This window comes from Trichosurus vulpecula, chromosome 2 (assembly GCF_011100635.1).
Source record: "Trichosurus vulpecula isolate mTriVul1 chromosome 2, mTriVul1.pri, whole genome shotgun sequence".
NCBI lineage: Eukaryota > Metazoa > Chordata > Mammalia > Diprotodontia > Phalangeridae > Trichosurus > Trichosurus vulpecula.
In genome coordinates this window covers 83,938,021-83,953,721 of record NC_050574.1, presented here as the reverse complement: position 1 = coordinate 83,953,721, position 15,701 = coordinate 83,938,021, and the positions used below count along the sequence as shown (strand labels likewise).

The 15,701-nt window shown below is 38.3% G+C and overlaps 1 protein-coding gene across 1 annotated transcript; it reads right to left on the bottom strand.

Annotated features, from left to right (window-relative positions):
* Positions 1-2,911: 2,911 nt before the first annotated feature.
* Positions 2,912-9,430, bottom strand: LOC118836533 (olfactory receptor 52Z1-like). Its single transcript, XM_036743791.1, has 2 exons — positions 9,394-9,430; positions 2,912-3,831 (listed from the first exon to the last, which is right to left on the bottom strand). Exons 1-2 carry the CDS (start codon positions 9,428-9,430, stop codon positions 2,912-2,914), a joined length of 957 nt encoding a protein of 318 aa, XP_036599686.1.
* Between the last annotated feature and the right edge of the window lie 6,271 nt (positions 9,431-15,701).

Here is a 15,701-nt window from a genome sequence, read left to right as displayed (position 1 = left end):
TGTCTCATGTGATAACGTATTCCTCGTCAGCTGACATCTTTAAGCAAAGTATCACTTGATGAGGATGTTGTCATATGGATCCTTTCTTCAGGAATGGGCTGGATTTCACTAGATGCTCTCTTTTTTTCCAACTCTGAAATTCTGTGATTCTGTGATTCTTTGCTTACCTCAAGTTTTATTGTCCCTGCCAAATTGTTCCTAAGAAATGTGCTCATCCTTGGCCCCTGCTTTAGAAGGAATGTTTCCTTTTTTTCGTCATAACACTGAACACTAAACTATTTTTTTTTCTTCTCCGTTGTCACGCCTTAAACTCCTGGCATGTAACAGCTCTTTCAGATTGATGCCTGCATCCAAGGTATGGGTCGCTGGGAATAAAGGACTTGTGTCCTATTAGTAGTCTCCACACAACCATTAGAGCCCAGTATACTCCCAAGAGCAAGAAAGACTACTTAGCAGGACAATCGTCAACCATAGTAAATTTGAGGGATCCACTGTGTCATTGCAACAGGACTTTAGAACTAAGGATCATATTTTAAAAGATTGTTGATTTCTTTTTGTACTGCCTTCTGTACTACTGCTATGAAGCCATCTTGCCACTAAACATTAATGGTCTGTAGATTTTCCTGCCTGAGAACCTTTGATCAATGAAGTCAAGTCAATAAGCATTTGTTAATCTCCTACTGCATCCAGGCACTATGCTAAACCAGGAGAATACAAAAACAAGCATAAAGAAACACACAGTCCTTGTTATCCAGGAGGTTACAATCTAATGGAACAACATACAAATAAAGCTAAAAAGGATGGGGTTGGCACTTTCCAAATAGGGTCATGTTGGAGAAAGGAGTTCAGAGAAGAATGAGAGCTGGAGAAAATGACAGAGTGAACATGTTTGGCTTCACAACTTCCTTGAAATACCCTCATACCGAATCTCGAAGATCAAGACAGGTCATCAGGTAATTGCAGTAACTCCACTTACACCCACCCATAAGTTCACTTCTCAGTCATATGGCCAGGCATTCTCAGTACTACTCTTCTGTAGGTGAAACACTTATGAATATAATTGAATACTTTTGTGCTAAAGGAAAGGATAAATGGTAGCATTTCAAAGAAACTTGGGAAGTTTTATATGAACCAATGCCAAGTGAAACGAATAGGACCAGGAGAGCAATTTATATAACACCATTGGAACGAAACAACTTTGGAACACTTAAAAACCATAATCGATAGAATGAAGAACAATGACTTCATATTTTTCACATACTCTGTGCCAGGCACTGTACTAAGCACTGGTGATACAAAGGCCACAACTAAACAAACAACATGAAAACAATTCTGCAAAAACAAGGTATATACAGGATAAATTGAAGATAGTCTCAGAGGAAAAGCATTAAGGTTAAGGAGGACCTGGAATGAGTTCTTGCAGAAGGTGGGACTTTATTTTTTTAAAGAACAATTTTTTTCTCCCCAATTATATATCAAGACAGTTTTTAGCATTAGTGTACCAATTTTCCCACTTTATCTCCAACATTTGTCATTTCCCTTTTCTGTCACATTAGCCAGTCTGTTAGGTGTGAATGGTCTGGTATCTCAGAGTTGTGTTAATTTACATTTCTCTAATGAAAAGTGATTTAGAGCTAGAAGGTGGGACATTCACTGAGGCTTGAAGGAAGTCAGGAAAACTAAAAGGCAGAGATAAGCCACTCCAGGCATGATTTACAGCCAGAGAAAATGCTGAGAGTTGAGATGGAATGTCATGTGCAAGGAATAGCAGTGAAATAGTTATTACTAGATTGAAGAGTGTACGGGTGGGAATAAAGTATAAGAAGATTAGAGAAGTGGTTATAAGGCCAGGTAGGGGCTTTAAAAGAGAAATAGATTGGATCCTGGAGGTAATAGGGAGCCACCAGGGTTGTTTCAATAGTGATTATGATGTAATGATAGCTGAGTTTTAGGAAGATCAATTTGACAGTTGAGTGGAAAGCAAATTGGAGTAGAGAAAAATATGAGACAGGGAGTCCAATCAGCTGGGTTTTACAAATCTGTCAGGGGCTGAGGTGATTAAGATCACCAGGGTAATTGTAGTGTCAGAGGAAAGAAATGCACGTGCAAGCGATATTATGAAGGTAGATAAGGCAGGATTTGACAATTGATGGGATATGAGTGGTGAGTGAAGGTGAGTCATGGAGATTGTGCCTAGGTTGTGAGCCTAGATGACCAGGAGAATGATAGTTTCCCCCCCAAAAATAGGAAATTTAGAAAAAGGAGAGAATTTTAGGGGGGTGGGAAAGATGAGTTCAATTTGGAGCATATTGGGACATCCAGTCTGACATATCTAATAGGTAGCTGGAGATGCAAATATCAGGTTAGGGCTGGATAAATAGATCTGGCAATCATCTGAATAGTGATGATAAATGTAACCACTTAAATTTTAAAAGCACCTTATATGTGGTTATTTGGAATTTATGTAGAATAATAGGACTAATAATATACATCTTTAATGCGCAAGACCTGTGTTAAACATAAAAATAATAACAACAATAATAGATAGCATTTATATGGTGCCTACTATGTGCCAGGCAACATGCTAAGTGCTTTACAAATTTCTCATTTTATCCTTACTGCAATCATAAAAGATAGATGCTATTATTACCACCATTTCACAGTCAAGAAAACTGAGCAAGAAGAGGTTAAATGACTTGCCAAAGGTAACACACCAACAAGTATGTGAACTTACTGAGGTCTTCCTTACTCTAGGTCTAGTGCTCTACCCACTGTACCACCTAGTTGCCTAATTGACAGGAAAAAAATCACTTTTGATGTTACAATCGTTGTCACAATCATCTATACAAGTGGATATAGATTCATAGTATTTTTGAGTCATAATGACTTAACACAGAGTATCTTAAGCTACTCAGTTATCCCTGAGACCTCCAGCTAAGCTTCCCAGGCCCAGCTGGGAGAACCTGTGTAAGATATGATCCCGTATTTGTTTAGTCCTGACACCATATATAATGGGGTTCAGAGCGGGGGGCACCACAAGGTAGAGATTAGCCAGCAGGACCCCGTAGTACATGTGGTTGATCAGCACTGTCAGGTAGGCTGGTAGGTAGAACATGAGGATGACACACACATGAGAACTGCAGGTACCCAGAGCCTTGAGCTGGGCATCACGGGATGGGAGGCGGAAGACAGCTCGAAGAATGAAAGTGTAAGAGATAGAAATGAGGATGACATCTAAGCCTGTGGACAAGAAAGACAACGCTAGAGTGTAAATGTTATTGGCTGTTATATCTGCACAAGCCAGCCTGGAAATCTTAGTTTGCACACAGTAAGTATCAGCAATGATGTTGTTTCCACAGAATGGTAGTCGCTCAACTAGGAAGACAAAAGGGGAAGTGATAAGTAGTCCCCTGGCCACAGAAAATCCCACAATTTTCCTGATCACAGAAGGGGTCAGGATCATGGTGTATCTCAGAGGAAAGCAAATGGCCACATAGCGGTCAAAGGCCATGGCCAGAAGTACTGTGGACTCCATGACAAAGATGGCAATGACAGAGAACATCTGGGTCATACAGGCCTGGAAAGAAATGACTCTATCCTTGAACCAAAAAATGGCCAGCGTTTTGGGCATGATGGTGCTGGAGAGCAAAAGGTCAGACAGGGCCAACATGGCCAGGAAGAGGTACATAGGTTCATGTAGACTATGCTCCATCCAGATAAATATGAGCAACATAGAGTTACCTCCAAGGGCCACTACATACATAGTGCAGAAGGGGATGGAGATCCAGATGTGCAGTTCTTCTAGACCTGGGATGCCCCAAAGGAGGAAGGTATGATTGGTGGCAGCCATAAAATCAGACAGGGAACTGATGGTGTGGTTTTCTCTTTCCTTCCTTAGCTTGATCACCTACAAAAATGGAGGGAGGAGAAGAATACTGACCAAGAAAATTTCCATGCTCCTCTGGATAAATATTGTTCCTGGGAATATATTATAGGGGAAAATCTATTCTCTTTCTACTAAGACATTGCCTTTTATATACCTTTTTGGGGGTTAATCAGTCACTTAATAAGCATTTATTAAGTACCAACTACATGCTAAGAACTATGATAAGCCCTAGGGATACAAAAAGAGCCCAAAACAGTCCCCGCCCTCATGGAGATCACAGTCTAATGGGGGAGACAACAAGCAGAAAATTATGTGCAAACAAACTATATAAAAGGTAAATAAGAAATTACTCAAAGAGAGAAGGCACTAGAATTAAGAGGTGTTGGGAAACGCACAACATTTGACACATTATTAACACTTAATAAATATTTGTTGATTTTTATGATTACTATTTGCATAGAGTAATATTGATGTTGTAAATCTCTAGACAGTTTTCTGGAAAACCTTCTCCTGGATCTGGAGATGAGCAAAGAAGATATCACAGAATCTCACAGTCAAAAGATACTTTGAAGGACATCTGGTATAACATTTACCTGTAAAGACATCCCCTCTGCACAATTCCCAGGAAGTGATAGTTCAGTGTTCATGTAAATACCCCCAAGTTCCTTCCCTATGAGTCCTAGTGAAACCAAGTGTACTGTTTTATTCTTTTTCCTACTTTAACAAACTACCTTTCCAGATTTCTTATATATTATACCCTTCACTATATGTTCTAGTCTAGCCAGACAGTGATTCTTGTAGTCTATCCCTAATTACACTACATCATTCATCTCTGTGCATTTGTTAAGGGTGTTCCTTATGCCTAGAATACACTCTTCCTCATCTCTGCCTCTTAGAATCCCAAGTTTTCTTCAAAACTCACCCTGAGACATATTCCTAATTTCTCCCAGCTTCTAATGCCTCCCACATGAGCAAATTAACAATCTAATATATAAATATATGTTCATATATGTGTATGTGTTTACATCCCTAGCACCTAGCTCTGTACCTGGCACATAGTATTTGCTAGATAACATTTGTTGTTTTATTGATCAGTATCTTAAATGTAATCTAATTCCATTCAACTATTGAATAATCATAGACTCAGAGTTGGTAATGACTTCAGAGGTCTTCTTTTCTATCCCCTATATGAACAGGAATCCTCTCTACAAAATAACCAATGGTCTACTCTCTCTCTGTCTCTCTCTCTCTCTGTCTCTCTCTCTCTCTCTAAATATATATACATACATATCAATATACATATACACACATGCACATATATACATATACATACATTCACACACATACATCATGACCACTAAGATATATATATATATATATACACACATATACATTTTACATCTGTCTCTCTATATATACATATATACATATATGTATACATAATATGTCCCTCTTCTCCATTAGATAAAACATTTGCAAAAAGTTTTGTTGAAATTAAGATGTACTGTACCTGCATAGTTCTTTTCATGACATTATAACAGTATAATAACAATTTCAAGAAAGGAAATGAGATGAGTCATGGATTGTTTATGATGAAGCCATGATAACTTTTAGTGATCATCATTTATTTCTCCTTGACTTGACACTCAAAAATTATTCTTTAAATTATATTTTCTAGAATTTTGTTGGTAATTAAAGTCAAACTCATTGGTCTGTAAGTTGAAGGTGCTAACTCTTCCTATTCTTTAAAAATTGGGAAAACGTACTCACTTCCAGTCTGAGAACATTTCTCCAACTCTCCTCAGTTTTTCAAAGCTCACTGATATCTCATCATTCATATTTTCCAGTCCATTCACTACCAAGGGATGTAGCTCCTTTGGAACTGATGACTTGCATTCAATGCAAGATGCTAGATACTCTGTTACCATCTGTTAACTCATTTTGGATTTTAACACCCGGCTAGCCATTTTTGTATATCATTCTTAGACTGAAAATAATCTCTGAAGATTTCCTTCAGAGGTGATCCTGGTCAGAGTCAGTGATTGGAAAAATTCTAAAGTAGATAAATTTTACCCTTCTTTTCCCACTAACCTTAAGATTTTCAGTGTCATTTGTTTCTCTTCCTCATCGGCATGGACCTGCTTTGGCAAACCTCAGGTCTGTCCTTCTCACAGGCAGCTAAGTGTTGCATTTTAGATGCTCCTAATCAAATCCCAATCACTGTTCTTAAAGTCACAAAGACTTGATTTCCTACTCAGCTTCAAACACTTCCTAGTTATGTGACCCTGGGGAAGTCACTCAACCGCCTTCTGCCTCAGTTTCCTCAACTGTAAAATGGCATTCATAGTAGCACTTGTCTCACAGAATTATTTGTAAAGAGCTTAGCAGAGTCACTGGATCATAGAAAGTGCCAAGTCAATACTTATTTCCTCTCTTCCCCCTTCCCTTCTATACATCCTGGACACTTCTGCCTAAAACTCAAATTGCTCCATCCTATATGCTATTTCCTCACAGGCCTGTGCTGTGATTAGACAAATAAAACTAATAAGGACTCTCTGGTTCATGATATCTTTGTCTGAGTCCATGGCCCATCCTTGAACACTTAGGAGAATCCTCTATAGGAGGCCAAGGTAAAGACGTATGGCTTTGCCTCCCAGTCTTTTCCTTGATAATGCCCAGCATTATATTGTCCTCTTTAAATATGGACATAAAAATATCCTAACAGGGAAAAAAAAGATCTAAGAACTTCTGGTTACTTTTCATGAATCCCTGTATGTCAGTCAATCAATTCAAATGTATAATTTGAATTGCTTATTCCAAAATGAGTGATGTTTCACTTGGTTATGCCTACTCATCTCAGATTTTCAACATCTCATTCATAAGATAGTCTTTTATTCTCTTCCCCTTGTCTTGACTCTTCATGTACAGAAAAAGTTTGGTTTCATTGGTAGGTGGCAGATTTCACTAAGTGGTTCCTTTTCCTTGGTCAAATAGAAGAGGCTCCCAGAACTCGAGCTAAACTTTGTGAAACTTTACAGTTTCTTATTGCACCCAGAAAAGTCAACAGTTGTGCCTCTGTTTTATTATTCAGACCTGGGGGACAAGGGAAGGAAGTAGAAGGGAGAAGCACAATTACTTGTCAACAAATATTTGAACGTTTTTCAGGTGCAAGAGGAATTAGATTTGTTAGGTATGACTCCCAGAGGACAGATTTATGAGAAATGGGTAGAAGCTACAAATTAGGTTTAATGTAAAGTATTTATTTCTCACGATTAAAACTGTCCAAAAGTTAGATGGGCTGATTTAAGAAGTAGGATCAGAGGAGCATGGTTTCCCTCTTTCATAGATGGGGTTCCTTCTGAACCTGCAGATGATCGCTTGTCAGACATGAATCAGGGGGTATATTATCTCATTCAATATTCAGAACTACTTTGTAAGGTAGATGCTACTATCATCATCATTTTACAGTTGAGGAAACTGAGTAAAACAGAGGTTAGTGACTTGCCCTGGGTGACAAAGCTAGTAAGTGTCTGGGGTTGAATATAAACTCAGGTTTTCCTGACTCCAGGTCTAGTGCTCTACCTTGCTTTCCTTTCTTGTGAAGTTATGATTTAACTTTTATGACCTCTTAAGTCTCTTCCAGCTCTGAAATTCCATATTTCCATTTCTCTTTCTAAGCCATGACCAAATAGCCCAACTAGGCTCATGGCAACTCAAACGCTTTTCCATTGCATGATAAATTATTTAATAAAATCTATCCACTAAAATTTATGATTTGGACAAATTAGACACTGAATTCCATTTTGTCAAATACACTAGGAAAACACAAAGGACTATAAACTTTCCTTATGACAAAAAGTAATAATGTAAAAGATACTAAGATTGAGCCAACAAGCTGTCAGTGAACACTGCCCTACGTTATATCCACAGTTTGTCTTTGGGTATCTATTTATATTCTCAAATAAGTCTTGGGAATGTTTTCTCAATGGGGAAGCCTTAGTGCTATATGGCATGATGATTAAAGAGGAGAGGAGAGCTTTCTAATTAGATGGCTGCTTGCAAAGATAACTATGGAAGGAAGCTAGATTTCCCAAGCTGAAGCCAGAGATTAGGGCTCCAAGCTGGTGAACATTAACCATGTGTTAACGTGAGGACCCAGCAGCAAACGTTTGTGTGGTCACAAGCCTTAGGCTCAGCTTACACTGAGCAAATCTGATCTGATGGGAAGAAGACTGGGCTTGGATCAGAAGTCCCAGATTTATATGCCAAAAGCTAGCTAGCTAATAAGGAAGCTGGGTTGCCTAGAGAATAGATTGTGGTGCCTGGGGTGAGGAAAAATTGATTTTTAATCATGCCTCAGATACTAGCTGCATGACCTTAGGCAAGTCATTTAACTTCTCTGTGCCTCAGTTTCCACATCGGCAAAATAGGGATAATAATAGCACTTACTTCACAGAATTGTCATGAAGGTCAAATAAAGTAACATATGCAAATCATTTTGCAAACCTTAAGAAAGCTATCATCATCATCATCATCATCATCATCATCATAATTCTATTATTGTCATTGTTATGATTGCTATTATTGTTGTTATTATTCCAGTTTTGAGACTTAGTCTAGTCAGGGGTGGGGAACCTGTGACCTCGAGGCTGCATGTAGCCCTCTAGGTCTTCAAGTATAGCTCTTTCACTGAATCTACACTTCACAGAGCAAATCCTTTTATGAAGGGGATTTGTCCGGTGAAGTTTGGATTCAGTCAGAGGGCCACTCTTGAGGACTTAGAGAGCCACATGTGGCCTCGAGGCCGCAGATTCTCCAACCCTGACTATAGTCGCTTCAAAATTATAGGCCCCATCTTTTCTCTTCTATAAAATGTAGATTATGAAAATAACATTCCCTATATACTATCTTGCCATTTCATTGAGAAGATAATTTGAAAAAGGTGAAGTCCTACAGAAACGGGTGTTTAAGGAACAGAGATCCCAGACCCGGTTCTAAGTGTGTTTCTACATGCTCCTTCTTTTCAGGTGTTTACAGCATCCCATTCCCTGGCTTTTTATGTTTTTCTTATCTTCTCATTGTCTCTATGTGCCTGACCAATAGCTTTGCTCAACTACTGGATGAACACCTTGTTATGGCTGCCACCTACTAACCGTGGGCACACTTGTGTGGCCATCTCCATTCACTTTCCCACTGGCCTGTTCACACAGAGCTCAAGCACAGGTACAGACTAAGGTGGGACAATGAGGCTTGCATAAGCTACAAATACTTTTTCCATGTATTTCTAATGGGCCTACAACTTCTTTTACTGAAAATCCCACAGAGGGGCAAGAATTTGCCCCCGGACACAATGACCTGCTCTTGACGTAACCATTCACATCACTTATCCTCCTTTCCTCTACTAACTGAGAATTCAACTGTGCACTGTCTCAGAAAGTCATGATTCTTTGCCTCTTACATGGCAGATAGGTGGTACAATGGATGGAGAGTAGGGTTGGAGTCAGGAAGACCTGAGTTCAAATCTGAACTAGACATCATCATCATCACCATCATCATCATCATCATCATCACTGTCAACATTGTCATTGTCATCATGTGCTTCTTTGCCTCTTGTGCACTCATGCACACACACACAATAGTATTTAAACATACGTCTGATAATATCATTCCTTTATTCGAAAGACTTCTAAGGTCATTTGCAAAATCTTCTGTTTGGCATTAAAATCTTGATTGCAAAGAGCCGCTTAAAATACTTTGGTCCGTGAACAATTTAATCCGATTGATCTGGCCATCTCACTATTCTCATGTACCGTGTCCCTAACACCTGGAATTAGCTTTATCCCTCTCTGCCCCTTAATATCTGTTGTTTCATTTAAAGCTCGCCTCACAGATCACCTACTTTCTGAGGCTTTTTCTGTTTCACCAGCTACTAGTGCCTCCTCCCAAAATTACTTTGAATGTCTTTTGTTGTTTATATTTCGTATGTCCTTGTTGGCCCAAATAGCGTGTAAAGTTGTTTTCAGGGCAAAGACTGTTTCATTTTATTTTCTGGCATTTCCATACCGGTACATAGTGGGCACTTAATAACTTTTGATTGATACAATATAGGTCACTCATTGAAAAGGGGAGACAGTAGACAGGTCAAGTGTTGTACTGTTATCTATGGGACATTAGAAGACCTAGAAGAGTCCCACTTAGAGTAGGTCTTTTTTCCCTTGGGGGATTTATGAGAGGTAATGTATATATTTTGCATAGGACAAGTAGGAATGGATGGGTTTTGATCTGCCATCGCAGAAGGATTTCCCACTTGCATGAGATCATGGATCTATCTGTGTCAAAATATTGCCTATTCTTCTGCTCACATGGTTACAAGTTACCTCACTGGCTAGACTGTAAGTTTTGGGAAGGGAAAAGTATCCTTATATCATTATGTTTCTCCTCAAACAACAACAAGCACATGGCATAGCCCTTAGAAGGTGCCACATTCTTAGCTGGTAAATTGATTATGAATTGATTGGTCATTGCATTTACATTATCTCTCTTCCCAACTCAATCAGTATTTTCCCATCCTTTCTATCTTACCCGACTCCTCTCTCCCCATACTTCCTTCTCTCAGCTCATTGCCACCTCTGTTTTTACATCCCCATCACTGTCTCACCACAGCCGTCTATTGTTAGCACAATCCAGTCAGTCTCCTCATTTCATTTATTCTCTCCCAATCCTGCCACTATCCCCAATCTGTTAAAAAATTCCATATTCCCAGAGCTACCTTTCCCTTCTTCTCATTACCTTTTATTTATTATACATAACATATATACAATTATATATAAAATATGAATATATATATATATAATTATTTAATTTATATTTTATTACCTTTATCCCCCATCACTATCCCTCAAATGTTCTCTTTAGCTTCCTGTTGTCTCTCCATTTCCAGTGCTCCTCCCCATACCAATCATTTTCCCTCCTTCCCTCATTACCTCTTCACCATTCTTATATTTTTGTTACGTTTGTCTATGACTCATTTATTCCCATTAGAATGCCTTCTCTTTACTCTTCAGAAAGATGTATCACTCACCTTACTTCCTGGTATGGTGATTTTATCTTGGTTGTAGTGGCAGGATCTCTGGTATGAGGGATAATGAGACTCTGAGTCACTTATATTAAGGTCTCATGCTTAACATTCCCATGAGGATGGAGTTTCAATAGCCACCTCCCACCTCTGATTCAAAAGAAGGGAAATCAAGACAATTAACACTTACTTATTTTGTTGTTGGGGGACAGGGAAGAGAGAGGTAATTTGCTCAGAATCTCCTCTCAGTTGGTTGGGTTATTGTAAACAGTAGGGCAAGGTAAAACTAATTTGTTTTGACATGGTTTGGCTGTTTCTATTACATTAAATATTAGAATAAATAATTCATTGTTCATTTGGTGGGTTTGATGGGATATGAGAGGATATCGACTTTAATACTTACTGGAATAATGGGTCCTCTCTCCAGCAAACAATTTATTCGTCCACTGATTTAAGATCTTCAGGTATGGAGAACTCAATTCATCCCATCATTGGACATTTTTGGCTTTGACTATCCTTTCATTTATTCATTCTTTTGGGTGGAATAAGCTAGTTTATGTGACAGAATCAAGATTGCACCTTAACAGGCTAGAATTATGAACTGAATTTAATAAGATGCTAGGTGACAGGGATAAATGTAGAGTCCTACACCTATATTGAAAAGTTCACCTATGTAAATATAATATGGGGAAGATGTGACTATAAACTATTTATGTAAAAAGTATCTGGGGCTTTAATGAACTGCAGGTTCATTGAAAATCAATAATGTAATATGGAAATGAAAAAGCTAATGAAAACTTTGGATGCATTAATAGAAGCATAATATTAAGAGAGGCAATCATCTGCTGCCCTAGTCAGGCTGAATCTGGGATGATTTGTTTGGTTCTGGGTGCCATCTTTTAAGCACAGTGATGAGCCAAAAGTTCTTGAATAATAAAGAAGATGAAGAGACTATGCAGATAAGAGGGTTTGCTGAAGAAATTGGACAGAAAAGATAACTTGCGGGGATGGGGAGGAGGAAAGATTGTTACCCTTAAGTATTCTAAAGGGGTTTAAATTGACTCTTTGCTTTTAATAAATTTCCTTCTTTGATTTGTTCTATATGTAGCTACAACACATAGGTTCGACCACATCATTCTTCTATTCAACAACCTTCAATGGCTCCCATTGCCTCTAGAATAAAATAGGAACTACTCAACTTGATATTTAAAACATTTCACTGTATGGTTCCAGTATATCTTTCCAGCCTCACTTCTCGTTACTTGTCCTCATTTACTCTGTATTCCAGACAAGCAGACTCACTTTCTTTTCCTTGAACTTGACTTTTCATCTCTCACATTCATGCCTTCTTATAGACTGTAAACATTTCCTCCTCACCTGTTTCTTATAATTCTTTCTTTTCAAGGCTCAACTCATGTACCACCAACTAAGAGAAAACTTTTCAGATCTCACTAACAAGTGCTCTCTTCCTCCTCAAACTATATTGCATTTACATATTTATGTAAATATTTTATCTCCTCCATCCCTTCCAGTAGAATATGCACTGCTTGATATCAGAGACTATTTTTATTTTGTTTTAGCATGTAGAGATACTTAATAAATGCTCACAATTTTAATTGAATTAATAAATGTTTATGCAATAGAAATATGTCTATGTTTTCATCCTGCTCATTGATAAAACAATTAAGCAAAACAGATTTCACATTACTAATATAGTTCTCTTTTCAAGTTTGCAGCTATGTGTTAGATGTATACTCAACTGAATCATTTATTCAACAATTCTATATGCTCAGCTAAACTATGTATATAACTTCTTGAGATCAGAGGCTATTTTAAATTTTGTTTTAGTATGTGGTTGATTAATAAATGTTCACTGAGTATAACTGAAATAATAAATGTGTATACAATAGAAATATGCCTATACTCTCACCCAGTTCAGTGGCAAAATAGTTAAACAGAAAAGATCTCACCTTGGAGACCTGGGATCACCAATGGAGTCCTTCTTTCAAGTTTATATCTATGCATTAATAAAAACTCATTCAAGAGTTCCTAATGCACTTATCAATATCTTTGCCATATTGGAGGGGAAATGATGAATTATAAGTCATGTGAATTGCCTAACACTTTAAAAGCTACAGTTTCATGGAGAGGCAATATTAGAACAAGGCCTGTGCCAGATTTCCTGTGGAAAAATCTTCCTGTGTTGAGGTGATACAAATTTGGACTTTGCTATGAGATGTAAATGCATATTTTAATTCTTTGTGACTCTTTAGGCCATTAACATCCGTGGTTGCCTTTGTCCCATTCTATATTCTGTTCTGAGGGAGAAAAAGGTGAGGGACTAGGAAGCGGTTGAAACTCATAGGCCTTAGGCCCAGGAAATAAATTTAAATTTATTTATTTAACATATTTGGTTTTCAGCATTGATTTTCACAACAGTTGGAATTACAAATTTTCTCCCCATTTCTACCTGCCCCCCCACTCCAAGATGGCTTATATTCTGGTTGCCCTGTTCCCCAGTCAGCCCTCCCCTCTATCACCCCCCTCCCCTCTCATCCCCTTTCCCCTTCCTTTCTTGTAGGGCAAGATAAATTTCTACGCCCCATTGCCTGTGTATCTTATTTTTTAGTTGCATGCAATAACTTTTTTTTTTGAATATCTGATTTTAAAACTTTGAGTTCCAACTTCTCTCCCCTCTTCCCTTCCCACCCACCCTCCCTAAGAAGTCGAGCAATTCAACCTAGGCCACACATGTATCATTATGTATAACCCTTCCACAATACTCATGTTGTGAAAGGCTAACTACATTTTGCTCCTTTTCAACCCATCCCGCTTTATTGAATTTTCTCCCTTGACCCTGTCCCCTTTCCAAAGTTTTTGTTTTGATTACCTCCACCCCCATCTGCCCTCCCCTCCATCATCCCCCCCCACCTTTTATTTTTTTTTATTTTTTTTATCTTCCTCCCTCTTCTTTCCTGTGGGGTAAGATACCCAACTGCGTATGTATGGTATTCCCCCTCAGACCAAATCTGATGAGAGCAAGGTTCACTCATTCCCCCCTCACCTTCCCTCTCCCCTCCTCCCACAGAACTGCTTCCTCTTGCCTCCTTTATGCGAGATAATCCACCCCATTCTATCTCTCCCTATCTCCCTCTCTCAGTATGTTGCTCTCTAATCCCTTAACTTCATTTTATTTCTTTTAGATATCTTCCCTTCATCTTCAACTCACCCTGTGTCTGTTCTCTCTGTTTTACATATATATATATACATATATATATATCTGTATATCCATATATAAAAGCACACATATATATATACCTACATACACATGCATACATATACACATAGATACATACATACGTACACATTCACCTATATATATATACATAAACATATATATATGTATATATATATATGCATATTCCCTTCAACTACCCTAATACTGAGGTCTCATGAATCATACACATCATCTTTCCATGTAGGAATGTAAACAAAACAGTTCAACTTTAGTAAGTCCCTTGCAATTTCCGTTTCTTGATTACCTTTTCATGCTTCTCTTGATTCTTGTGTTTGAAAGTCAAATTTTCTATTCAGCTCTGGTCTTTTCACTGAGAAAGCTTGAAAGTTCTCTATTTTATTGAAAATCCATATTTTGCCTTGGAACATGATACTCAGTTTTGCTGGGTAGGTGATTCTAGGTTTTAATCCTAGCTCCATTGACCTCCGGAATATCGCATTCCAAGCCCTTCGATCTCTTAATGTAGAAGCTGCCAGATCTTGGGTTATTCTGATTGGGTTTCCACAATACTCAAATTGTTTCTTTCTGGCTGCTTGCAGTATTTTCTGCTTGATCTGGGAGCTCTGGAATTTGGTGACAATATTCCTAGGAGATTTCTTTTTGGGATCTATTTGAGGAGGCGATCGATGGACTCTTTCAATTTCTATTTTGCCCTTTGGCTCTAGAATATCAGGGCAGTTCTCCTTGATAATTTCTTGAAAGATGGTATCTAGGCTCTTTTTTTGATCATGGCTTTCAGGTAGTCCAATAATTTTTAAATTATCTCTCCTGGATCTATTTTCCAGGTCAGTGGTTTTTCCAAGGAGATATTTCACATTGTCTTCCATTTTTTCATTCCTTTGGTTCTGTTTTATAATATCCTGATTTCTCATAAAGTCACTAGCTTCCACTTGCTCCAATTTAATTTTTAAAGTAGTATTTTCTTCAGTGGTCCATTGGACCTCCTTTTCCATTTGGCTAATTCTGCCTTTCAAGGCATTCTTCTCCTCATTGGCTTTTTGGAGCTCTTTTGCCATTTGAGTTAGTCTGTTTTTTAAGGTGTTGTTTCCTTCAGTGTATTTTTCAGTCGTTGACTTGTTTTTCATGGTTTTCTCACATCCTTCTCATTTCTCTTCCCAATTTTTCCTCTACTTCTCTAACTTCCTTTTCCAAATCCTTTTTGAGTTCTTCTATGGCCTGGGGCCAGTTCATGTTTTTCTTGGAGGCTTTTGTTGTAGGCTCTATGACTTTGTTGTCTTCTTTAGGCTGTATGTTTTGATCTTCTTTGTCACCAAAGAAAGAATCCAAAGTCTGAGACTGAATCTGGGTGTGTTTTCGCTGCCTGGCCACATTCCCAACCAACTAACATGACCCTTGAGTTTTTCAGTGGGGTATGACTGCTTGTAGACTAACGAGTTCTGTGTTCCACGTTTGGGGGGGAGGTGCCAGCTCTGTCAGACCTG

Excerpts from the sequence above, each read along its gene's own strand:
- LOC118836533 (XM_036743791.1), bottom strand. The coding sequence starts at position 9,430 with ATGATGATGATGTCTAGTTCAGATTTGAACTCAGGTC. Across the intron at positions 3,832-9,393 it reads TTCAGATTTGAACTCAGGTC|CCTTCCTCCTTTGGGGCATC; the intron begins TTCCTGACTCCA and ends CCACCAATCATA.